This window comes from Argentina silus (genome assembly GCF_951799395.1).
Source record: "Argentina silus genome assembly, chromosome: 5".
Lineage (NCBI taxonomy): Eukaryota > Metazoa > Chordata > Actinopteri > Argentiniformes > Argentinidae > Argentina > Argentina silus.
The window spans coordinates 12293531-12320433 of record NC_139659.1 but is presented as its reverse complement, the minus strand read 5'-3'; the positions used below and the strand labels follow the sequence as shown (position 1 = coordinate 12320433).

The window sequence follows — 26903 nt, the reverse complement described above, 5'->3', positions numbered from 1 at the left end:
TAATTGAATGAGGGGAGTAAAATGTGGAGAACTGGGGGAATATAGCCTGCATCAAGGCTACCCAGTAATTCACCAACTATTTGGAATAACAACAGACCGTTTCGATTACTTGGTTAAAAATCCAATGACCTGAGCACTCCCCCTATTGGCAGGCTCACCTGTCCGTCAACGCTCTCCGTAGCCATGCACTTCCTGTCGGCAAGGGTGAGGATCTCTCGGCTCTTGGGCGTCTCCATGCGACAACTGCAGAGAGGCAGCTCCTGTGTCATGTCAGCCTCCGGACCCCCCACAGCTCCTGAAACATCTGGACACACGACCACCCATTAAGCTCACAGATTGGGAGCAGCTGGGCAAAGGTATTCCTCTCAGACTAAATACCAACGGATCAATTAGAGGCAATTCAGCTACTCCTCCTCTTTCTAATCTTTCATCTGCACTAATATGACAGCTACTCCCAATGATTTGACTACAGCAAGTGATTTATGCAGTTGAAATTTTATCATCAGGTAATTCATTACCACCAGGGGGCGCTCACCCGCTTAGTGCTACTCTGATGAGTCATCAGGCCCTGCGAGGACAGAGACCTTGCCTCAGCCCTACTCTGCCCTCAGAAACACTACAGCCAAACCATGCATAGAAAACCCCATAGTTTATCATCAAGCAGCCTTCCCATCATCTCCATTCTCCTCTGCTCACCTGTGTTCTGAGAGGAAAGCAGCTCCTCTTGGGCTTCCAGGTTAAGCGAGTCAAGGGGAACTTCTGTGTATTCCTGACTTAGGCCTGCTTGGGCCTGAGCCTGCCCTGGGCTCTGGGATTGGGCCTCTGGGCCTGGAGGACAGGGGAAGAGTTGACATACAGAGTTAGGAGAGAGTAAAAGGGTAGGACATATCTCTATTATGCTATTGTGTAGGGTTCTTCATTAGGCAGAGAGGTGGGTTTCTGTACCAGGGACTCCCTCAGACTTGGGTTTGGTCTTCCGTTTCCGTTTCCTAGACGGTCTGAGCCAGGCGCTGTCTCCCTTCGCTTTCTTTTTCAACCGCTTCTTCAAGCTTGATTCTGAGCTCTATGGCGAAGCAAATACAATGTGTAGGGGATTTAAGATGTAGAATATTCTATTCTCTCATAGACTGAGAATGGGGATGATGAATGGTGCTTTGGAATGATTCTTTGAAGATGGGTAGACTCAAAAGAGGGAGATGTGATGCCAGTCGGTTGTGTGTTCTTACCAGGTCAGACTCATTCCCCTCTTCTTCCCCTTCCTCTTCACCGGAATCCTCAGAGTCCTGTTCCTCTCCATGCTCTCCCTGAACACAGCCAGCTTCATTACCAACAATTCATTCATCCATCTATCCTGTCAGGTATCAGGTATCATCAATTCTAGCTTGACGCTGCTTCGCCTGAACTACAATCAGTGTGGACGGAGTCACTCTACCTGTCATAAGACAATGACACCAGACACCATGAGATATACATTTGCTCATTTCTGCTGTCATATTGTATTGTAAATTATTGTTTTTAGGCTACAATTTTAGCGTCTATTCCTAGTTCGGAAAGCCTGGGGAAATCCCTAGCACAAAGTAGCTACAAAGGGGTAGAAACAAGCTTGAAAGGAGTGACGCCAAACCAATCAAATACCTTGCCTGAGCAAAGCTTAAAAAAAAACATTCCAACAGGATTTCTTCAATTTTCTTCAATGTTGCAAGCTAGCATATGCAACAACTCTCTGCAAATTAGTCCTACCTGGTCAGAAAAAAAGACGACGCACAACAAGCAACCATTCTACAGGCATGTGGGGGGAGGGTTCTTGGAATGTAATATCCAATGAAATTGCGAGCACATTCTCCCATCGCTCCATCCAGTTCAACCCAAGCAAGATCGGGTAATAAAAAAATCTCCAGATCGCCAAAGGGGACGTGAGAACAACGTGATTTGGAGGCATGACTACGCGAGACTTGCAGCAGGTTAGCTTCTTTTCACAGGCAATGCATTTCTGATGCCTATTATCCTTATATTGGCATTCTGAGGTGGAGACCCAAATAAGACGGAATGTGAATGGATCTTCCTAGAATAGGAAAGACAAAATTCTACTGAGTCTGAGAAAGCTACTCTGGCACACCCAAGCTGTTGTTTTTCATCCTTAAGTTGTTTACGGAAGCGAGCTAGTTAGTAAGAAGTTAGCAATGGAAATGTCCAACAGTCTAAAAACAAAAAGCTTGTTTTAAATTGAAAAATGTGTGTGCTTGCTTGTGATATCTGATCTGATCTCTACCTGTCAGTAATTTAATTTTGAACACCAACAGCCCACCCACTTCTGACTGCTCAGTAACGACTGAACAAGCTATGTTTGACACAGACTGTGGAGTCTGTAGTCGACAGACTAGCAGCAGGCAAACTAAGCAAAGAGCCCTTTCTCTCATTAAGTCCCAACCTGGAGGGTGGGGCCAGCCATTCTACTCTTCTCCTGGGTTGTGGTTTGGCCTTCGTCTCTGGCGTGCTCCTCCTCTTCCTCTGACTCCTCTCCGTCCTCAGACTCTTCCTCCTCCGACTCGTTCTCCAATCTTTCTCCGTTCACATGTGCTACCTCTTTAGGCTGTGGGAGAGCAGAAAAAGAGGGAGAAACATTACATCATGATGCCTCTTATGAAACCCATGACACCAATAGAAGATTAAGACCAGAGTCAGATAGTTAGGTCCGGAAATATTTGGACAGTGACACAATTTTCAGAATTTTGGCTCTGTATGCCACCACAATGGATTTGAAACTAAACAATTGAGATGCAATTGAAGTGCAGACTTTCAGCTTTAATTCAAGGGGTTGAACAAAAATATTGTATGAAACATTTAGGAATTGCAACCATTTTTATACACAGTCCCCTATATTCAGGAGCTCAAATGTAATTGGACAAATTAACAACCATAAATAAAATGTTAATTTTTAATACTTCGTTGAGAATCCTTTGCAGGCAATGACTGCCTGAAATCTGGAACCCATGGACATCACCAAATGCTGAGTTTCCTCCTTTGTGATGCTTTGCCAGGCCTTTACTGCAGCTGTCTTCAGTTGTTGTTTGTTTGTGGGTCTTTATGCCTTTAGTTGTCTTCAGCAAGTGAAATGCATGCTCGATCGGGTTGAGATCAGGTGATTGACTCGGCTATTGCACTTCTTTGTATTAAAAAACTCCTGGGTTGCTTTCACAGTATATTTTGGGTCATTGTCCATCTGTACTGTGAAGTGCTGTCCAATCAACTTTGCTGAACTTGGCTGAATCTGAGCAGATAGTATATCCCTAAACACTTCAGAATTCATCTGGCTGCTTCTGTCCTCTGTCACATTATCAATAAACACAAGTGACCCAGTGCCACTGGAAGCCATGCATGCCCATGCCATCACACTGCCTCCACTGTGTTTTACAAAAGACGTGGTATGATTCGGATCATGAGCCGTTCCAAGTCTTCTCCATACTTTTTTCTTCCCATCATTCTGGCACAGGTTGACCTTAGTTTCATCTGTCCAAAGAATGTTGTTCCAGAACTGGGCTGGCTTTTTTAGATGTTTTTTGGCAAAGTCTAATCTGGCCTTTGTATTCTTGAGGCTTATGAATGGTTTGCACCTTGTGGTGTACCCTCTGCATTTGCTCTCGTGAAGTCTTCTCTTTATGGTAAACTTGGATAATGATATGCCTACCTCCTGGAGAGTGTTCTTCACTTGGCTGGATGTCGTAAAGGGGTTCTTCTTTACCATGTGAAGGATCCTGCGATCATCCACCACTGTTGTCTTCCTTGGACGTCCAGGCCTTTTTGTGTTGCCGAGCTCACCAGTGCATTCTTTTTTTTCTCCGAATGTACCAAACTGTTGATTTGACCACTCCTAATATTGTCGCTATCTCTCTGATGGATTGTTTTTTGTTTTTGCAGTCTAAGGATGGCCTGTTTCACTTGCATTGAGAGCTCCTTTGACCGCATGTTGTGAGTTCACAGCAAAAGCTTCCAAATGCAAATGCCACACTTGGAATCAACTCAGACCTTTTACCTGCTAAATTGATAAAGAAATAACAAAGGAATAGGCCACACATGTCCATGAAACAGCTTTTGAGTCAATTGTCCAATTACTTTTGGTCCCTTGAAAAAGAGGGGGCTACATATAAGAGCTGTAATTCCTAAACCCTTCCTCCAATTTGGATGTGAATACCCTCATATTAAAGCTGAGTCTGCACTTTAAGCCCATATTCATATATAACTGTAAGTTGAATATGTTTTGGTAAACAGCTAAAATAACAAAAATTGTGTCAGAGTGCAAATATATATGGACCTAACTGTATATACATTTGTACATGTCTCTGTTTAATGCCAGCACCCATGAGCTACAGTGAAGCTTGTCTACGGAGGAGAGCTGATACCTGTGCGCTTTGAGTTGATTGTTGAAGTTCCTTGAACATCTCCAGCACCGTCCGCTGCCTCAGCACTTTGGTTTTCTTCCTGGGGACCAGGCTGTACGTTCCCATCTTCCTCTTCTTCTTCCGCGATGCCGACGCTGATGGAATAGAGAGTTACATAGAGCTCAAGTAGGGCTACAGACATCACACATTTTACATCGAGCTGGTAAATCTATTGTGGGAGAAAAAGCTGGTAGAGTGTTTAATCAGTTGTAGTGAATCTTGTCAGGCTAGAGGGAACCAGAGACCCACATAGGAGTATAAAATTGCGAGCACATTCTCATCGCTCCGTCCATTTCAATCAAAGCAAGATCGGCTAATCAAAAATTCTAGTGAATCTTGTCAGGCTACAGAGGGAACGAGAGACCCACATTGAGAGAGACTTTTAAGATATAATGAGTTCCCACTGGGCAGTGGTGGGTGTATGTGAGGACCCCACCCCCCTAACATACTGTTGTTTCCAGTCGGTGCTGTCTGACCTGGCTGGGGCTTGACAGGGGCAGCAGCCGGGACGTCGTTTTGGCTCTGATGTAGCTGGTTCTGGGAAGGAGGCATCTGCTGTGGTTTCTCCACCTCTGGTCCAACCCGACTTTCCTCTTTTGCAATGTTTGGTTCTTTTAATTCCCTGTTTAGAAGCTACAGAGGAGACAAAACAACATTAACTGACACGGTGTGTCGGTCTACGTTTCATGCTGATAGGTAGAACTTCATCATACATATCACAGCAGACGTCTTCATTGAAAGATTGAACAAGTAAAAGAGACATGAACAGACAGGCAAAATATCAAAGCTCAAAGATTACAGAACCTCCTCAACAGTTCAATCCCATTACTCTCCCTCTCTCCTGACGGTTACCTTTAGTGTCTGGTTGGAGGCTGGCCTGGACATGGTCTTGCGTGCTCTGTGTATTGTGACTGGTGGTGGTGGTGGTGGTGGAGGATGAGGGGGGGCGGGGGCGGGGGCAGGGGCTGGGCCGTTTTTAGTCTCTGTCTCTGCAGCCCCCTGTCCCGACGTGGTCCCAGTACTGGTGTCAGTCCTTAGTGCACCCAGACTGCGGGAGTGGCCGGCCGCTGGGGACGGGAGAGTTTTCGTGGCGTGACCCATCATTACGGTGCCCATGGGCAACCAGTTAGTCCTGTGCGGGGAGGCCGCCAACCCTGTCCCCGTCGCAGACCGCCCCCCCTCCTGCTGCTGCTTGCTGAGGATGTATCCATTGCTACCGGTGACAGAACCGTGAGGTGTGTCCGTCTCTGTCATTCCGTTCTCCAGCTGTGACTTGTTGCCCTGTGAGTGGGCGGCGGGGCTCTGGTGTCCATTGCCCACATCTGCGCTCTCATAGGTCCCGTTTAGCTCCGCCTCTGCTCTGGGGGAGGATCCTAGTCTGGCTGCTGCTTCTTTCTCTCTCCCTGTAACACATCACATGTCAGTCAATCTTATTCTTCTGCTAGTTCAGCACAGGGCATAGTGCAATGGAGACCATGGCAGGGAGGGAGCAAGCCTTACCACATTTAGCTATGATGACTCAATTACAATAGAATGCTTTACAACCCACAAGGGGAATGCTTTACCACAGACTTGTTATAACATATAAAAGAAACCATAAAACCATCACCAATCATTAAAACACTCACCTCCTTCCTCCTCTCTGTCCCGGGGTGACTCCATCCCTTCCTTCTTCATGGGCTCCCCTTTACCCACGCTGCCTATGGCTAGACCTGTGGGCTGACACCAACACACACACATAAAGATGGAATTCACAGCCCGGAGCATAAAAAATAGCCTACAGCAATTTGACATGAGGAAGTCATATACATGTTAGAACAAAACGTATTTTGGTTTCCTTTCCACACAATCGTCAAGACCTATTAATCTATGCAGGCTGCAGTGCGGACCAACAATTCACTCCATTTCCTCTTCTGAAGTATGTCATTCCAAGGAATCCAAGGCATGAAGTGCTCCGAGAAGCTTATGATCCCTACGGCTGGAAAACGGACCCAGTAGAGAAATGTAAACTGACAAGACTTGTTTCGACACCCCCATTGGGAAAGTCCCCATGTGGCATCCAGGACACCACAAAGTGACTCAGTTGGACACACAAACAACCAAAACAGGAAGAAAGGCGGTGCACGCATGGGCCTTTATCTGGCCCTCTGTCGTCAAGTCCCAACCGTCACTACACCGTGCCCTGCCGCCGCCACTCTTGGCGGAAGGCCCAGTCAGAGCTGCTGTTCAGCAGGGAGCTCTGCAGTAGGGAGTGGAGCTGAACAGTCTCTCTTCCTCTTAAGCTGCATTTATGGGCTTTGGCCTGCTACTTAATGGCCTTGCCCTCAAGTTCTCACATCAACAGAGGAGACATCTCAAGGCACCGAGGCTTAAGAAACCCAAGAACAACATCTAGCATTGAGAGAACCCAAGTAGGGCCAGCCCCAGGACCCCACATCAACCATGAGGGTTAGGGTTAGGGTTACGCTTCTCATCCAAAACCCATCTATCATTGGTTCTATGCACACAGTACTGATTTCACCCTATTTCTGTTCTGCTTCTTTCTGTCTCCTCTCCACTGAGGTACATGCCTGGCCAAACTCTCTGTAGAGTTTCTAATGCAACCTTCCTTCAACAGCAATAAACAAAGAATAAAGCAACACTGAAAATCAAACAGGCCCATGGGAAAATACTGAAGAAAAGAGAAATCAGACAGAAGTACAGACTTCATGCAGCTATAGACAACCAGATCCACCTTTATAAACACTCTCACACACACACAGGTTTTCCAACCTGTAGGCCTGTCTCTGCCAGATATTTTCTGAATAACCTTGCTCAGAAGAGAAAACAGGTCAAAGGGTTCAGTAATGGAAGGAAATACACCATCTTCCCCTCCCCCTTACCAGCCCTCCCCCTCTAAAGTTCTGCTTTCCGATTGGCAGAACCATCAGACACCTGCCTTTAAACCACCACAAAATGTCTGCTCTTAAGGTGGCTCTTGTAGTAAAATGTCCTTCTCTCTTTCTCCACCAGGGGAGCCACTTCACAGAAAGCCCCGTCACGTTGGCCCACAGTATGAATGTTGTGCTCTGGTTTGGGGAGATATTGCCCATTAGCCCTCCTTCACCAGCTGTCCACTGCCACCTCCCGCACTCCCCCTCAGCCCCTCCCCCCAGCTCCAAATGACTGTCCCCCCACGCCCGCCTCTTGGCACCCTGCCATCAACAAAAGCTGAAGTGGACTGTACCTTTTGTATCCAGTACAGATAGCTCTCATTTCACCATGTACTTCAGGATTAGCCTAGCAAAAGCCTGTGAGATTAGAAACACCCCAGCCTAGCTGCTACACCTGAGGGGAGAGGAGAGCCTGGCTGTCCAGTGCAGGAGAGTTGTTGTCCTGAGCCTTCACACTAAGCACATCTCTCTGAAGAGAGCAGAACCTGATACATTTAGCACTGAGCACATGTTACGGTGATGACTCACCACAGAGAAGAACATTTCAGAAAAAAAACATCTCACTAAACCAACTAACTTACGTGAACCTTGATTAAAGGCAAAGACTATGAACACTCACACTCCAGTGGAGCAGACAAAGACACAGGTTTCCAATGCGTCTGAAAGCTGCATGTTTCGGTAATGTTCAATCTATCAGTGATCAACACTTCTGAGCACACGGTCGAGTGGATATGCAGTCTAACGCATTGCCAATTTGAGCACTTTATGACATGTCCTCCCTACTTTGAAACAAAAGCCTTCGATTAAGCGATGCTTTCCTTTTATCCACAATCAAAACCACCTTCATGCATCAACCAAAAAGACAGCAATTTAGACTTTTCAAAAGGAAATTTCCTAAACTCATCCCTGGTTAATGGGCTTGCTTGTCTGTACGAGGGAGACAACCACCCAAGTGCAAGCCGGTGATTGTAAAAGGCTGAGGCACCCAAAGAACCTCTTAGAACAGAGTATATCTCACATTTTCACAGGACCAGCCAGGCTGGGCTCTGCAGTAATCGGTATTCCAAAGTGTTTGGCCAACACAGGTACAGGAGGGAGGGGGACCCTACGGTTACCTCTATGGATTAAAGAAACCTATTCTGAACATGGTTCAGCTGTCCCCCTAGTGGTTGAAATGGGAACATGCAGTACTCATTGGAGAGAGAAAGAGAGGGGGAGGGGAGAGAGAGAGGGCCGTCTGCAGATCTCCCTCCGCCATTTCGTAACCAGATTGTTTACTGACAGAACGTGCTCAAGGAAGGAAGAGGTGGAAGACATGCAGGCAGGATTAGCATGGGATGGGTGCTTGAATTCAGATCCACACCTATGGGTTGAGTTTAAAATTAGCCAACATGAGAATAGAACATAAAAAAATCTAAATCATGAAAAATTTATTACAATGTGCAGTTTCGACAAAAAAAAAAAAATCATGTCAAGAAATAAATAGCGGATTTAGGAAAGGCTAAGGAATTTGAATTATGTTTCGGACACTGTGCCATTTAGAAACGAATGTGACATCTGCCAAGCACTTCTTCCAAAAATAAATATTTCATGGCAGTGAGGTCAGTGCAGCCTATAGCTATGTGAACACAGCAGGTGTCTGATACCATTCCTCATTCCGTTCTATGCATTACAACATGCCCGTCCTGAGATTTCTACCTCTACCAGCCTCCCCTGGAACACAGTGAATGTATAAATTAGTTCATCTTGGGTTATTTCTGACCCAGGTTCCCTAAATCAGTCTGGCTATTGAGATAATGTTCACAAAAAAATTAAAAATATCTAGTTATCTGTGGCAGACTAATTGCACCGCATAAAGAAAATTGTTTCACTAACTAAATCATGATTGATTAATCTACTGTAGCTTTCTAGCCACAACACCATAGCAAACAATCTGCTCCTGTCAGGTGTTTTACAGTCCGAAGGAGCAACACCCAAACACAAGACTAGAATTCCTAAGGCACGCTCACACAGCTATTGAGCAGTGACCAACGAAGAGACAAGGAACAGTATAGGCCTAAGCTTTTCCATACAATCCACAACAACCCAGCAGCATGAACAATATCAGATTTCTACATCACACCACCACCTCTGATGTCTTCTGGCTTACACCAGTATTCATAACTGGCCAAGGACACAACACTTAGATCAGTGTGTGGTGGGCTTCTCTGAGGCAGCAATGAAAAACCCCCCCATTGTTATAAAGAAAATGGAGGCAAGATAAAACAAGGCACTGAAAATGGCTGACCTGACCACCGAGGCTGTTGAAATATTTAGAAATATTTATTCTCATCTCATCTACTGTAAGCCTACATGATTCCTATAGTAATTCATCTCTAATGTGCCTGGTCCATTACGTCCATGATCATATGAGACATCACCCCTAAGACACCTCCTGGAATGTTCCTAAAGGAGAAGATGAGACTGCAGAGAAAGAGAAAGAGACAGAGGTAGAGAGAGAGAGACGGGGTGAGGTGGAGATTGGAAGAAAAGATGGATCAAAGTCTGGAGAGCTTGGTGGCAGGACGTGAGAGACACCATTCAAGATTTCCAGGAAGTCCGACCTCTCTCCTGAACACAGCCATCCCCAGACAGTCACCCTTTCCCATGTGCCATTGCTCTAAACATCACTAATGAGCCTCCTATCACACAAGCCAGCATCAACGCATGGACATTACCCTGGCAACAGGCTCCAAAAGGAGGACCTTAGTGAAAGACTTCCGATAAGCACTGTGTCTAACCAATGACACAGGTTGATCCAGTGCAGTTATACCCTGACTTAAAGCCCGGCTGTTACCTGAAAGGCAGCAAGTCTCCTCAGGTTCACACAGATTCAGGCTGAATAGGGCCTTGATTACATGGCGCTGATCATCGGGCTGTCATTGAGACTGAAGACCGCACAGACCAAAGGCTGAGAGAACTTGCTTATCACAGCGCAGAGCAAGCAAGCAAGCAACCGGCGACATGTTCAATCTCAATGGCAGTAAGAAAACGACAAAACTGGAACATAGAAATGAAATCAATGTGTCTCTAAAAGAGGACCATTCAAAACCAACCAAGAGGAAAGAGTAGGCTAACGTCTCTTTCCCTGTGGTGAATGTGCGCTTGCAGCAAGCATCATACCTGCTTTCTCCTGTTGGCCTCCATTGAGAAGCAGAGTGGTTGAGGGGTAGAGAGCGGGAGAGAGAGAGAGCGTGCATGTGTGAGAGAGAGAGAGAGCGGGAGTCTCGAACGGATTGTTCCTCTTTTCCTTCCTCTCCTCACACGCACACATTCACCTCATTGGTCATGTGACCCAGCAGCTCCCTCTGTCGGTCCCTCTTTTCAGAGGGCTTCTACAGAGCATGCTCAGTCAGTTCGAATTTCAGTGGCTTCTCTTTTCTTTTTTTTTCTTTTCTTTTTTTTTACCTCTCTTTCTCGCGCTCTTAAAGACCTGAGCGACGATGAATGTGTGCAGCCATTCAAAGAAGAGTAAAAAAATAAAAAATAAAAAAAAAATAAAGAGAAAGAATGTAGGAAAGGGCCAAAGAAGAGAGCCGTGTCTGAGTCAGGAGACTGAAGACCCAAACATGCTCTCATCCAGATCGGGCCATCGGGGACAACAGGGCTCCAATGTAACTAACCAACATGGCAATCCTCCTATCCCTGTCATCAGCCTCTCTCTAGAGGCCTTTCTATCAACAGCGCTCCAGGATAGGGAAGGGCTGCTGAGAGTACACAATGCTTCCAGGTCTAGTCAAGTCATCAACAGATAAACACACAGACGATAAAGTACAATGGACATCTATTATACTGTATAGACTGTTAAGGAGAAATAAATGAAATTGCTATGGAGCAAACAATAAATGCTTAGGGGTGAGGAAAAGGCACTCTCTCAGAGGAAAACTAGGCCATAACCAAATCAGACTGTAGGCTAGTTGATCTAATCATCGTGACAATCAACTGGTACTAAAAAATTATCATAACCTACCCATTAGGGACATTCACCACAATAGAACATGAAGCAAGCGGAAGAGGAATGTCAGTCTCTCCATTTAGAATACAGCCTTGTGTGTGTAGGAGAGGATGACCTCCTTACAGCAGCAAAGAGAAAGGCAAGATCTTCTCCAATGCCAGTGATTCACACTCCTGTATGACTGTTCAATTTCCTCTTTAGATAAATGAAAAACACTCTCTGAAGGTAGGCTCTCCTTGCTGCCCCTTCCTCGCAATTGCTTCCTCTCCCTCTCTATCCTCTTTCGCTTTCTTGACCTCCCCCTCTCTCATACTCTCTCCATCTCACCCTCTCTCAAAGGATGGGAGGTATCAACATTTCCCCCCCCCGTCTACTGAATGAATGTCTTATCTTTTCCTCAGGCTAAGACCACAGGCAAAACCCACACAATAATACCTCCCAGAAGATCTGGGGAAACCAGCTGAGCAGACAGATCTTAACTTTACCAGAGCCTCCCTGGATTTGATAGCACGCATCCACTTGTTTTCCCCTCCTCTCCTCTACAGAGTAAGTTATCCTCCCTTGTTCTGGAAAATGGAAACGCAGGGATGGAAATTATAGAATTGGTGAACACCTAGACGATGTATTGGCAACGTTTTTTATGAGATAGGTTACCCCCCTTGTTCATAGAGGAATGACACGCCAATTTTGGTCCCACAGTCTGAGAGCTGTTCCAGGAGTTCAAATGTAAAGAATCTAATTCTTGGAACACATTTTCATAAACAAGAGCAAATCTTTCCACAGGACAGGGGTTGAGATCTTCCTTAGAACTACTGGTTAAATCGAACACATAAGATGGGAACTCAATCATGCTCATAGCTTCCACAGCCCTCTGCCCACTGTTCAGGTCTATTGTTGTTTTTGTTTGCACCACATAGCAAAGCGAGAGACCATCTACAGAGCATGCTCAGTAGAGGGCATCTCAGCCATTTTGGAACTATGAACTAGCAAACAGTAGAGTAGGATCTGAGCTCAGAGAAAGCCTGTCAGTCTCCCTAAAAAGCAAACTATGATCCACACATCGCTACATTTCACAACTTTCACACACACATCGCTTGAACAAAAATGCAGTTTAACATTAAAAACGAGTTCCTTTCTTCTATGTCAATAGAGCTGACATAGAAAGAATGACAGGACGAGAGAGAATTCAGAGAGCAGCCCAGGATTGTTAAAAACTAGTTCCTTTCTTCTATGTCAATAGAGCTGACATAGAAAGAGAACATGAGGCAGAGAGAGAGAGAGAGAGAGAGAGAGAATTCAGAGAGCGGCCCAGGATTGTCATAGGAGCTCTGTCAGTCTACTCTCAGTGGACACTACCACAGGCCCATGGAAAGCAGGGCACCCATTGCCAGCGAGCCATTAGATTGCCAGTGGGCTAATGCCCATCTTCTCTTGCTGAGGCTACAACAATGTGCAGAACCTAGGCACACACAGACCAAGTGAAAACAAATTCATGTTTCATGCCGAGACAAAAATGATGCTGAGATGGGTGACTGGGTCCCATCGCCCAAAGTCTGTTATGTGCCTCAACAGAAAACAACACTCTAGCAAACAAATTTTGATTTCTCTGCAGAGGAGGTGGTCTCGCTTGCTGGTTAATAATAATTGGCATGAGTCACGTTGTGCTCATGCCCTTGAGGATGCCATTATTAGCCTAATCAAATTAAAAGAGTGAGAACAGTCACTCTGTTTAGGCCTGCTCTTCTTCTCTGCTGCGGTTCAGTGATGGATGAGGGTTTGAGGTCCCTGTACCTATGGGGCCTTCAGGCGACTCCTGTAATTACAGGAATGTGGATTAGGCAGATCCATATTAGCTAACTAGGGATCTGTTTTTCTTGATTGACCCCAGTAACTGGGTGTTTCTAGGCATCAGAAGAGCGAGGCCAATTCTTGAGACCCTTGACCCAATCTAATCAATAAAATAATCTGTCCATCTGTCACTCATCTGATTTCCCTTCAAAAAATGATGCAAATTAAGGAGACAGACAGCTCCCAAACCCGACGCTGAGAATGTTTAAAGAACAAAGCTTGATTAGTGATAGACAATCCAATCCATCTGGACAACCTCAATCCGAAGAGATAAAAAGAAAAAAAAAAAGAAAAAAAAAATGATTTTGTAATAATCCTGATTATTTTCTTTATGTTGAGCCCCAAGGCAACCATTGAAGTACCTGGTTAAAACTGTGAGTCTCCATTAAAGGGGGAAGAGGGGCGAGAGTGGAGCTCCACACACCAATGTCTAGCTTCCCTTCCCACACATGCACCGTCCCTGCTCAGGTCACATGACCAACTCTCTGTAGAAAGCTCTGACATGGCCCACACTGGGCATGCTCAGATGGAGCCCTGCTGTTCTTCATGGAGAAGGAAGAGGAGGGAAAAAACATTGCAGCCATTTCGTGAGCTTTCAAGAGGACTACCATGTTTAAGAATATCCATGCATGTCTTGTCTTGAAATCATCCATTTTCACTGTCAGAAACCAGTAAACGCTTATTTTCTGTACATAGGCTACAGGCATAATCACATCAAGAAAAACATGACTCAATATTTTCCGAAAGACTATGATTAAGATGTTGGAAAACAGGCCTATTTAGTTTTTCAAATATCACAGGGCATCAGTATGATAACGTATCATGCTAAACTTGCTATACTGGCTCTGGATCTTAATTACAGGAACATCTCTTGAATCTGTATGGCATGGGGCCTACTGTGGGCCCACATTGGAATCATGATTCGAGCATAGCACTTGTCTAAAATTAAGATGAGTCCTCATCAGCGAAAGTATGTCATTTGATGGTCATCTGAGATGTGTAACCGATTTCGGTCCACAATAAAGATGAAACAAAAAAAACAAAGAAAACAAAGGCTGACCACGTTTGCAGTAATCATACAAAAACACAGGCGATGGCGAGAAGTATAGCACAACCAAATAACGATCCTTTTAATCCACCCTCTTGGAAACTAATTAGTCAACAACTGCAGAAGATCAGTTCAGATTGCACCCAAGTCAAATTAAGTTGACACCGTTGAAATGCCTTGTCTGGAACACTGATGTTCTCTCTTTCCTTTAGAACATTTGAATTGCAGAGTTGTTGTTCCAACAAAGTGAAAACAAAGGATCACCTGAAAATGCCGCATAGACAGTGGTTCACTATAGAGAAGCAACACATGTTTCTCTTCAGACTCCAGAGTGAGATCTGTGTAGATACTTGGATAAACTACATGCTCTGCCATGATCAAAAAACTGAAATTATGATGCTTTCGTTACGAAGAGTATTCAAAGAGAGGGGAGGGGAGAGAGAGAGAAGGAAGCATCCCAAATCAACACAATCACTATCACTGCTTTTAACATTTCAGAGATGAGTTGAAGGCACCTCAGACACCTTTTTCTCCTCAACTATCTCACTCTAACCACAACCCAGTCTACATACATCTACCTGCTCTCACAGGAAATACATAAAGTAGACACAGCTGGTGGCCAGATGGATCAACACATTGATTTGGCAATCACCCGACAAGTCTAAAAGAAGCACTTTCCTATTGAGAGTAAGGAAACACAGAGACAAGCACAAGATGAGTGAGCTGAATGAATGAACACAATGAGAAATCAAGAGCAATCATTCATCCATTCAACCAAAACAGTCAGGGAGGCCCAGCAGGGTTGGAGTGATGTAGCACCCACCCCCCACCATACCTCTGTAAGCAGAAAGGAAGTGCCTTTGAGAAGCCGGGCTGATGCCATAAGAGTCAGTTGTCGTTGTGAAGGCCAGAGAGGCCTACTTCTCTGCTCTCGGCACAGCAGTAGTACCCTTTATCTCCAGCAGGAGCAGCGGTGATCAGTCATGAGCATGCTCACTGAAGCCCACGGTCTGGCGGTGAGAGAGAGGGAAGGAAGACTGCAGGAACTACTGTAGCTTTCCTGACTCACGATGAGCAAAGAGTAGAACTATCCTCCAGAACGCCAGTCTGACTTGGTTGAATTTAATCAATCCACTTCTACGGACAACATTTCTGAGTTTTGTTTACAAGATATCAGATTGGATCTCCAATAATGCCTACCAATGCTTCCCAACACCCAATCAAGCTCAATCCTTCTAATTGCCCCAAGGGTGCCATTATCCTAAATCATCTCTGATACACATCTGACTTTGACAGTGTCTGCCAAAGGGACATCTTTTTCAAACAACAAAGCAGTCACTGGGGGGGGCAGGGGGGGGTGGGCAGTCACCCTTCCCGTAGGCACTGTTTTCATTTTAAAGCTACACTGACATGGACAGCATCAAGCATGTCAACATTACTTTCATAGCATTTCATTTTATCACCATTAAATAGTCTACCCACTGTGATATCCAAGAACATGAACACATAAGAACAAGTCATTTACATCAAGTTGTTTCTTATCAATCAAAAGCAAAATAACAGAATTTAGGTGTATTTGTGGCAATTCCCACATAAGTGCATTGGTACAATACAAAGTAAGGTGGAGTATGTCAACGGTTCAATGGACCATCAGGCAATAATAATGTCCCTTTTCGTCACAAAAAGGTCAGTGTAGAACCACCAGCAAACTCTCATCATGAGGTCTGCTAACACACTGTCAAAGCACAACTAGTGTGATGTACAGTAGGGCCTATTAGTCTATGGTTATTCTGACACGTCTCATGTGACAAAAGACAACAAAAACGGGGTTACCTGTAGAGCAATAATGAAAGGATTTTAGACAACCTTGTGATATGGATTCAACCGTGTCAGTAAACTTCATTCACGCTGTCTCTAGTACAGCAGACATTCAAGTTCAGCATAAATGGCGCTGAACTCCACTGACCACATCAAGAGCGCACTGCCTGCCTCTGTCACTGAGAGGAAGCGGCCAGGCCTACTGGAGTGAGTGACGCGTCATTCGAGCGCCCTCTATCGGACAACAGCTGAAAACTACAACCACAACCCAAACAGTTGATATCAAATAATGTTGTCCACCGGTAAATAAATACAACATTATGTGACTACCACTATACCAGCTTTCATTGCTTTGAATCAGCACACACACACACACAAACACACACACACGCACACAACACACTCATACTTGGGGGCTACAAAGCAGACTTATTCATCAGCTACAAAGCAGGTGGAGGGAAGCTCGTACAATAATGTAACCAAATTCCTTTAGTCCGCTTGGCTCCATTGAAACAAGCCCCATAGATTCACCGATGCACACACTCGCTATCAGGGACAGTAATGCCCTAATCAGTCATGGCAACTGATAGCTACGACTTGAATATTGGGAGCTGCATGATAAACAGAGGGTTTGGATTTCGGCGAGTTGGAGAGATTCCCTTCCCAGCAGTAGTTGTACTCCAGCCTGGTCATTTGAATTGAGAGGGCACTTGCATTGATTAAATGTAATGCCCATCATAGCTTGCTATACAAATACGAACACGGTGTTTTTAATACATGGTAAAGCTAGTTATTAATTCCGCGTAGCATAGCGACAGAAGTTCACCTCGGACCCCCTGTGGCAAACTGTCATCAATATTTCCAGCGAACAAGGCTCGATTTACAGGCTATCGCGCTAGCTGGTTGGCTAGCATATATCTCCCTGCATGCGAGCTTCACTGAAAGGCCTGATCTAGCAATAACCAATGGAAGAATTATATTGAAATCCATTGCATAAGTGATGTGTATTTGTTTGTTTTTTTAAACACGAAACTGTGTCTGCAATACGATTAGCACAGGTAAAGCCAGAACTGGAAAGCCGGATAGTGACCCTCAAGCCCTGAAACCTGCATGACTAACACGACATCAACAGAGTTGCATGCAGCAGCATGCATGATTCAGATGCCGGGGCAGCGCATCCTTCTCGCTATTCAAGCACATTCAATATCCCTCCTCGTCTCAACACAAAAGCATAGCAGTCCAGCGTTGACAGTGCCGGGCGGGCAGTTTGAAATTTACGTCAAGCAGGGGTCTAAAAACATTAATCTAAGTTTTGCCTTCTCGCCCTAAACATAGTACATTGATTGCGGAGGGTAAGCCCACACATTGGTGAATTTAAGCACAGCAGAAGGATAACAATCTTGACGTGGATGCGTCTCACTCTTACCTCGGCTATCACCGAAGCCATGGTTCCTCTGGCTGAACAGTCTCCGCCCACTTATTTCCCTACGTCATAGCCTGCTGTCTGACTGACACATTCGATTTCGATGATAAACGGTATCGGGTGTATAATCATAAAAAAAGAGGGCATTTACAATATAAGGTAAAATATAGAACATTTGCTGTAATATATCAGGGCCTTTTTGCATTTGCTCTAAAATATCAGCACAATTACTATATAAAAAATAAAGTACATGTATCATGTATCATTTATGATTTATAATAAAAGAGTCCTTGACCTAAAATAAAATAGTCCTTTACCTAAATGTTCAATCTTATATTAACAATAAACTGTATTTTGGGATCCAATCGTTATATGCCCATTCTATAATTTCTGCTACCAACTGCCCGACTCTGTTAAATTGTTTGGTAAACTGTTGAGGATGTGGAAGTGTAACCGCCCCCAAAACCATAAACGGATGCAATGAAATCCATCCTTTCCATTTAGAAGCTACATCAAGGAGATATTGCTCTGACAGCTAGCTTAGCATAGTCATGCCGTCTAAACCCAACGGATTCACCGCTGCTTATAGCTCTGTCCCACTCTGTCCTCATCACTACCATGAACTCAATTGCACTGTTCTCCAACATTCCCCTCACTTTCCACTAGGGGTCAGGTAAATTGCATGTTAGCCAAGACCAGCCAAATAGAAGGTTTAAGCAACAGAAAGACAGGTGACACACATTACTTTCGATACACAATATAATGACATTTGAAAATGTGCATTGATTTCACCATAATGTATAACTGCTGTGATTTTCTCTGTGAATGTTATTTTTAAATTATATATTGTATAATTACGCAGGAAGAGCGCAACATATACAAAGCAGGGCTCTCCATGCAAAAATAAACAATGAATGTTTTGAACTTATACGTAATGAACGTTAAATGAACTTATACTATGAACTAAACTTAAGTAAACTTTCGCTCTACTGTAATTCCATTAGATCTGGGTGCTCTTGGACATATCCTCACACTGGCAATGAGTTCCTATGACATTCAATGACAATGAATGTGACTGTCAATGCATTTCTAATGCTATAAATGCACAATGTTGTCTTTCGCTTCCAATATTTCAAAATAATAAACAATGGATTTGATATGTCCTTAGAATGTGGGTTACGATTTTGTAATACAGGGCTTATCTCTCTCTCATTCCCCCCGCCCCCCATCCCCCCTTCTTTGGCAGGTGTGCAAGCAGCCATAAGCTCTGTGGTCCATGTCCTTGCACGACACAGGGAAGCTGAGGGATTGGGGCTCAACTGTTTCTATGGCAACAGAGGGAGAGCTACGTATATGGCGGTAAATAGTGCCAGAAGTGATGCCTCAGGCTGGCTCTCTCCCCCCCCCCGTTGCGTCCATTAACACGGCCTGAGGACACCATCTTTGGGCCATGCCATTACCAACACTGCACTGTACTGTGTATAAGGATGTAGCAGTATGGTGCAGTCACACCGAAGCATGACGGACAGAAAACATGCACCCATGCAAGCATCACCCACCTTTTATTTGAGCGAAAACCTCCTTTTGTTCTTTAGGACAGACCAATTCCCTCCTCCTACATGTGTACCATTATAGAGCACAAAGGATATGGTAGATGATAATTTTATTGGTACACTGTACAATTTTGATTTGAAACAACAAGTTGAAGTAAAACATTGATTGACCAGAGTGCTACTGTTTTTTTTAGGTTTTTTTCTTCAAATGCCTGACTACAGTATACGTACCAGAAAACTGTTTACAAATAGAAAAATACAAAACCACACACCACCCATATGTGAGGGGAAAATAATGAATAATGAAAAAAAAAAAAAACATGTTGGTGTTTATAAAGCTATATTACCTTTGGTGAAGAGAAATAAAACAGAGGGAAAGGATCGATAAAAGGCAGCATGAAATAACTTGCACTCTTGGACTTAACAGAATTGCACATTTTTTGTCCGTTCTTCTTCTTAAAAACGAAAAATTAAAAAAAGGACGTTCAGCTGGTCCAAGGTCCACAAGCAGGGCTGAAACGCAATGACAAAAACCAGAGCTACGTTAGCATCCGTGCTCATATGTGCAAAGGAAAGGGCCACAACAGGAAGGTTCACAGTAGCACTCCCCACATTTCTTCCCAAGCAGAGAGAGATGACACTATCCCAAAACCTCCAGAACATGAGATGACTGACAACGTGGAGTAACAGATCATTTAAGGCATGGGTTATAACTCAAGAGCTGAGACATGGCAAGATGCACACCGTTGCAGTATGTTTTACACAGTAGTACTGTAAGTGTACTGCAATTAGTGGTGACGCTTGGTAAATGTATTCTGAGAGGATAATGCAGAGATGAGATTTCTCTAACACTTGATGATGCCTTACAATCAAGGAGGGGTTTGTTGGTTGCTCTACATACAGTACATACATGGATTTTCACAGCATGTGCATCCAATAAAGTTGTATTCACAGAATTGTGTGAAGCATAAGTCATGATGAGATTGGCTGGCTTGTTATTACAAGGATGCTGTCGCTGAGAAGGAGATCGGTCATATATACAAATCAACATTCAAAACAAACACACAGTGGATGATGCCTGATGCCAAAATGGGTCACGGTTAGGGATGTTGAAATCATTACATAACAACATAAAGTGATGGAATATATTCAGCACATTGTCCATTTAATGCATATTCATAACCAGAGTTGCATAAATAAATACAAATTCACACTTAAAATAAGACCATTCAATGGCAGTATCAAGCCAGAGAAGAACAATATGACATCATCTTGTCATCATCTTGTTTCATTGTGTTGAATGTAATCAGGAGAGAAGTGATGAAATGAGACTGTATGTTGGTGAATCAACGTTATCAACGTTCTCAACATCAGGGTTTAGGGGGTAGGATTAAACATTTGACGGTGAGAGGGATTCAGGTTGATTAAGCATCTGTCCCAAGTTATCAACTGCCAAAACAGAGCGGGCAATCATCCAAAGTGGGACACCACACATACAAAAACACATACAGGTACTGTAAATGCACAGTTTCAAACTATTAAAAAGTGCCATCTTGTGCTTGAACATTTCATACAGTTGGTGGATGCGCCAACATATTTCTTGTCTGCATTCACTGCTATTTCAAAGGGAACAGAAAATCAGTGGACAGTGGTCTTCATCACGCACGCACACACACGCACACACACACACACACACACGCGCACGCACGCACACACACACACACACACACACACACACACACACACACACACACACACACACACACACACATGCACACACACAGATGGATTTAAGGCCATACAGGGGAAATCAACAGATCATATCCCAGGGTAAAAAAAAATGAAAGTAAAAGTGGAATTTTGCATCAGATGTCATAAATGCATATCAATCGTCGATTTGTCAGTTCCTCTACACACTGGAGTGTACAACATGCTGTTTGTCGGTTTCAAGACCATGAGGCGTGGCTACGGCTCAGAGTCGGTACATCACAAGTTGAGGAGGTCATTCCCTTCAAGCAGGTGTCATTTGAGCTCCAGTGCTTTAAAAGTTTGTCCAGTTGGGTTCCATTGTTTTTCCCATTGATAGCCACCAGGGGGCAGGCATACTTCAGGCCTGGATCTGATGTCCAGCAGAGAGGCCAGCTCGGCCAGCTCTACTCCACCCATAATGAGAAGGAGTGTGGTGATGTAAGAGGACATGGATCATAATTACAGTAGGACACATTTGGATAGAGACTTCATTGAAGGGCAGATTTTGGTTGTGTTAAACATCAAAGGATCGGCACCTACCTAGTCTGTCTACATATTAATTTCAAGGCATCACAGATGCAATAATTTGTTTCAAATGCGATCCCGTTTTAATTACCATATTAAATCTGGCTCCAATCATGGAATATCCTACTTGCAATATGACGATGATCTAAGTGCTACCTTTAGGCACAGTGAACATGCTCTCTGAATCTATCTGAGACCTTTTCTAGCCTTGGGGGAAGAGGAGTACAAACCTCAAGACTCAAAATAAGAATGTTCAAATCAGATATGATCCCTTTTCAAAACATTCTCAATGAAATAACAAAAAACAAACGAAAAAAACAATCTTGAAGTGGACAGCATGGTTCCGACCACTTTCAGCTAGGGTCGCAATACCCTATTTGTCCAGTAGGGGGATGTGAGCAAGCACCATGCTCAGTCCTCCACCACTCCTCTACCGCCTGCTGGCGAAGCTGGAGTCATTGCTACTGCAGCTCTCTTCGTAGGTGGGGGGGGGTTCTGGAAGACAGACACACAGACAGACAGACAGACAGACACATCATAGAAACAGAGTCAGACTGTATCGTCTATCATGATTCATTCATCATTCATCATTTATCATCATACTGAGACAGAGCTGCTTCAATGGAGCAGGACCAGACAAGTCAAAACAGGGAATCTAACAGAAATGGGCTGACTAACTCTGGGAAAGTGATACTTGTATGAGACAGTGAAGGATCCTGTAGTGTAATGCTGTGCTAGTGGTGAGGGGCTCACCGTGTGGGTAGTCCCAGGTGCTGTATTCTGGAGGGAGGATGAGAGGACAGGACGTGGGTACAGGGTTGGCATTCCCCTCAGCGAAGAAAGGGATAGTGGCTCCAGTGGACACACAGAACAGAGGGCCGGAGGGGCCACCGGCACCAGCGTGTCTCTGGCTGGGAGCTAAAGCCACAGCTGGAGCGAAGCTGAACGCACTGGGGGACATTGAGGAGGCGGGCTGGCCTGAGGGGTCCTGCTGGGAGTGGCTCTTGGTGGGGATCTCCTCGCTGGCTAGACCTCCGGCGCCCAACTCGTCTGGGTCATCCTCGGCCGGGGGGGCGCTGGGGGTCACCCCCCCTGCACTGGGGCCGGGGGAGATGGGTGTAGGAGCTGGAGTCTGGGGCATAGGCCGTGACGGGGTCAAGTTGACAGCGATGTTGCCGATGTAGATGGGTAAAGTGACAACGACCTCAGGGGACTTGAGTGATACCTGCAGCGGCCGCAAAGACAACTATGTTACGGTGTATAAATATCCTGTTATCCCAAGATGATCCTTTAAGCACCACACTTACACTGGGGGCTATGCCAGACTGTATTTGGAACAAGAGAACTGTTAAGACATGTCACAGGAATAATCCATGACCTCACTAAAGACACCTCTGAGAATATTAATGACCGTTAGTATTCTACACACAGGTGCACAGGATGAAGGAGAACTGTTAGTTAGTTACTTAGTTAGCCTGTTAGTTAGTTAATTAGTCTGTTAGTTAGTTAGTTAGTTAGTTAGTTAGTTAGTTAGTTAGTTCATATAACAACTTCCCCCACAGAATGAATTCTGTACAACTGCTATTACTCCCAACAGACACACACAAGCACCACTTCTAGAAAACACCATTCGCTGAGTGAACAACCATAAGAGCGTTGGGTGGAGAGGTCTCTGACTAACCTGGATGAAGTAGTCGATCTCTATGAGGCTGCAGCCAGCCAGACCAGACTGAGGGAGGGGGGGCACGATGATCTGCTCCCGCCATTCTGCGTGCTTCCCCCCCTTCACCCCCGCCCCCTCCACCTCTGCTATGGTCCGCAGGTCATACACCGCCCGCTTGGTCTTATAGGTCACTTTCTGATCAGGAGAAGAAGAAGAAGTAGAAAACAAAAACTATTAAAAGGTTGTATGACATAAAACAACACAAGACACCGGCCAATAGAGAATGACATGTCACACCACTTCTGTGGTGCAACTTTTGATTTTTAGTACATATTATTATGTTTTGAGTTGCGTTCCGGTGTGCGTTTTTCATCCTCTTTATCTTCAAAAGACCTAAGTCAGCATTTGCCCATACTGTGTACATCTAGAACAGCGATGTTTTGCAAGACAAAATGAAAGCGCCACACAACAGTTGCTGAACACACACTACACACTCAACATGTCCTATGTACCTGTATGAGGCTGGCCAGCACGCAGCCCGTGTCCTTGCCAGACTTATTGTGGATCTCCGTGGCGAGTCTGGCCACCTGGCCAGGGGTATAACCCCTCAGGTCACTCCGAGCCTTCAGCATCACCGTGCCTGTCTTCACGAGGAGGTAGCTGAACTTCTTAGTGGTCACAGCATAACTGGGTTGCTGGGGAGAGACAGAGAGACACAGAATAAAGCATCATATGAGACTGAGGCTGAGAAAGAACAGATGAAGCTGATAAACAATAGATGAGGCTGATCAAAAGAAGGGATGGAAATAAGGAGGAGAGACCGCCCATTAACTTGATGATGAAAGACAGAGGCGGAGGTTGTTCTGCGCTGAAATCAAATAACACTCAAACTGAGTATAGCATGATGAAATAAGTAGGCATCCATTGGGTGCATCTGTTTCTGTAGCCAGCAGAAAGGGCACAAAAGGGGTATTTATAATCTTGGTTTTGATGATAGGGATCACAGTGATAAAAGCAATGCTACTGGACTGAAGATGTTGACTTTAATACGCACATTACTGCAAACCAAAGACAGTACTGACTAAAAACTCAGGGTTTTCACCTCAATGTCGGGCACTTCATTGAGGTTGAGCAGGTTGAGTAGGTAGAAGGGCTTCTGGGCCTTGTAGTCCTTGGAGAAGCGAGGCGTTTCTATGAGCGCTCTCACACGGTAAACAATCTTCCCAAAGGGCCCCTCAAAGGAGGTTGGGGCGTGGCCTGGGTTGGTGAGAGAGGGAGAAGATGAAAGTGTACAGTTAGTAGTTTCACTCAGAGAAAGGAACTCGTAATGTCAGGGGAGTGGGGAGGACATGGGTGTGCACTTGACTGATAAACAATGACATCCTCTTTTCTCTGAATGTGGGTAATACGGCTGACTGGGAACAGACACCTCAATACAACATAACCACTATCAAGGCTCCTGCCGCTTCGGAAACTACTAATCTTTAAAACTTATTTCTTTCCAAATGTCTGTGCTGTCTGCTGGTGCCTCCTAACCCCTTCCTATATAATAGATGTCAACCAAAAGAGGCAGACAGTCTAAAACGGTGTCTGGTAAGAGAGTGTGTTTTATCAGTGGAGGCGTGTGAACAGTGGGAGGAGGGCAGACAGGGGACACTTACTCAGGGCTCCTACCAGCCCTGTCAGTAAGTGTATGTGCTCATTGCTTTGATCGGTACAGATCCCCTCCTAACGCGATGGAGGACACAGAGTTTATTTAGAGACTCCTAAAAGGACAGGGGATGGAGGGGGGGAGGGCGGAGGAAGGAGGAAGGAAATCAAAGAAGGGAGAGACCAAAATAACACTTTGGAAAGAAAGGATGGAGAAGTGAAAAGAGAGGAGAAAACTGGTGTCTTGAACGAACACAGAGATGGGAAACGACAGATCAGATATTCAGATTAAAAAGAACAAACTGACATATCTGCCAACATCATAACGTCACTAAAGAGAATGGGTTATAGAGATGATCATGCAGAACCATCATCTATTGTATTCAGTTCACAGAGATGAGGCCAGAGAATGCAGCTGGAACTAAAATATTCAAATTGGAATATTATTGTTCCAAATGACGTGCTATGGTTTCGCTTACTGATGTCAACGAAAATTGCATATTTCAACCAATCATAGAATATACATTACCTGGGTCAGAGGAATGACAGAACAAGGAACAATAAACAATAGTTCTAAAGGCGGGAGAGGCATAGGAAAACACACATTTCAGTCTCTAACCCTCTCAACATTATCCCTTCAAATTCTGCCTCACTCCTCATTTAAATGAAAATGTCAGCTGTTGCTGCTTTGCACTGGGGAATAGCCTGCTGTCAATAAGGATTAGTGAGGAGCTGCAGTCTGGGGGCAGACGGCTTGACATCGGAGACAGAGACAGGCTCCTGGCCAGAGGAGACCCAGTGCCAGAACCAGCCACATCTCCCTAAGGACATGGTCTACTCCCTGAAGCTTAGAGTGAGGACTGGCCAGGACTGCAAAGTAGCTTGGCTCACTGCGTCTTTGAACCTGAGAGAAAGGTCCTCTTTTACTCCTCCACAGCACCAAGGCCTGCTGTTTTTAAGTCTGCACTCGTCAGCGGAACAAGTAGTTCCACCCATTCTCACAGCATGAAGCATTAATGTAGCATTAATTGTAATGTAGCATGCTATTTCGAGGAGCTTTTACAAAGTGGAAGTACAGCGAGTAGGGCTCTCCTGTCAGGGTGCCCTGACCCCTCTCTACCAGCAGGGGGCAGTGACACTGGCATCTCAGTCTGCTATGATCCTCTCATCATGGCTGTAATTATCATGTCCTGTGCTGCCGTTCTGTAGACGATTAGGGGAGAGAGGAGAGGTTGGAGGGGAGAGGAGGGGAGGGGATGGGAGGGGGAGAAGCAGAGAAGCAAGGAGCCCATGAGGAACAATTAAATAGTGACAGCGCCACGGGACTAAGGGCTAAAAAATAACCTCACCCCCTCTCACCCCCCTTCACAGCAGAGTGTAACAGACAGACAACTACTGCACTGTCTATGCCCTCACACCTGCATGCACACTCCAGTTCACACTCCTGCCAGAGGCATTCCAGAAGAACAAGAAAATGCGTTTTCCAAATGTCATGTTGTTAACACACTGGGAGTGTCCCCCTAACATGGTTTTCAGCTGCACTACCCACTTGTTTGCTTTGCCTTTGGCTTACATGGGCCTAGTCCTGCGCCCAGGGGTGACTTCCATACAGTACGTGACCTACTTGAGACAAATCATCCACTTACAGTACACTCTGGATGTTGCCTGAAGCACTTCGGATTAGGGTGATGCTTGCTTCTCTCCCTCACTACCCTCCCCTCCCCTCCCCTCCTCTCCTTCCCCTCCCTCCCCTCCCCTCCTCTCCTCTCCTCTCTCCCCTCCTCTTCTTACCCTCCCTCTCCTCCCCTCTACTCCTCTCTCTCCCCTCCCCTCCTCTCCTTCTCTCCCCTCCCCTCCCCTCCACTCCCTCCCCTCCCTCTCCTTCCCCTCCCTCTCCTCCCCTCCGCTCCTCTCCCTCCCCTCCCCTCCCCTTTCCTCCCGTCCCCTCCCCTCTTCTCCGCTCCTCCTCACACGTGTTTGGTACCATTCCTCATTCCATTCCATGCATTACAGTGAGCCTGTCCTTCAATTTCTACCTCCACCAGCCTCCCCTGGGATGAAACACATTAAGTCAGCCCAACCTGTGATAGGATAAAGCATTTCTTTTGGTTTTCTGAACAAGGGTTCCTGAAACCTTCTTCCACTCTATATAATAAATCCAGGCACCCGTCCAATTCCTATATTGCATATCATGCCCGGCAAAAGAGACTTACTGTAGATAAGACCCACTTACAGTTAACATACAAAGAGCCTGGGGCAGGAC

At 45.2% G+C, this 26903-nt stretch overlaps 2 protein-coding genes across 5 annotated transcripts in view; both read right to left on the bottom strand.

The window, feature by feature from the left end:
• The window catches only part of ehmt1b (euchromatic histone-lysine N-methyltransferase 1b), a gene marked incomplete at its 5' end in the record, with an annotated part of 30672 nt that extends 13148 nt beyond the window's left edge, over positions 1–17524 (bottom strand). Inside the window, 10 exons of one of the 3 annotated variants that reach the window (XM_083670344.1) lie at positions 159–304; positions 697–828; positions 946–1063; positions 1227–1304; positions 2429–2590; positions 4398–4531; positions 4886–5069; positions 5289–5839; positions 6065–6155; positions 17504–17524. In XM_083670344.1, coding sequence (XP_083526470.1) covers positions 159–304; positions 697–828; positions 946–1063; positions 1227–1304; positions 2429–2590; positions 4398–4531; positions 4886–5069; positions 5289–5839; positions 6065–6155; positions 17504–17524 — 1617 coding nt within the window. Of the gene's footprint in view, positions 1–158; positions 305–696; positions 829–945; positions 1064–1226; positions 1305–2428; positions 2591–4397; positions 4532–4885; positions 5070–5288; positions 5840–6064; positions 6504–17503 lie in introns of those variants that run through there. The other 2 variants (XM_083670342.1, XM_083670343.1) reach the window with 2 other exon arrangements.
• A 1624-nt stretch (positions 17525–19148) lies between these two features.
• The window catches only part of arrdc1b (arrestin domain containing 1b), a 29547-nt gene continuing 21792 nt past the window's right edge, over positions 19149–26903 (bottom strand). For both annotated transcript variants that reach the window (XM_083670667.1, XM_083670668.1), the window contains 5 exons: positions 24093–24247; positions 23503–23685; positions 23009–23185; positions 22081–22552; positions 19149–21822 (listed from right to left, as the gene is read on the bottom strand). In XM_083670667.1, coding sequence (XP_083526793.1) covers positions 21758–21822; positions 22081–22552; positions 23009–23185; positions 23503–23685; positions 24093–24247 — 1052 coding nt within the window. In that variant the 3' untranslated portion in view covers positions 19149–21757. The remainder of the gene's footprint in view (positions 21823–22080; positions 22553–23008; positions 23186–23502; positions 23686–24092; positions 24248–26903) is intronic.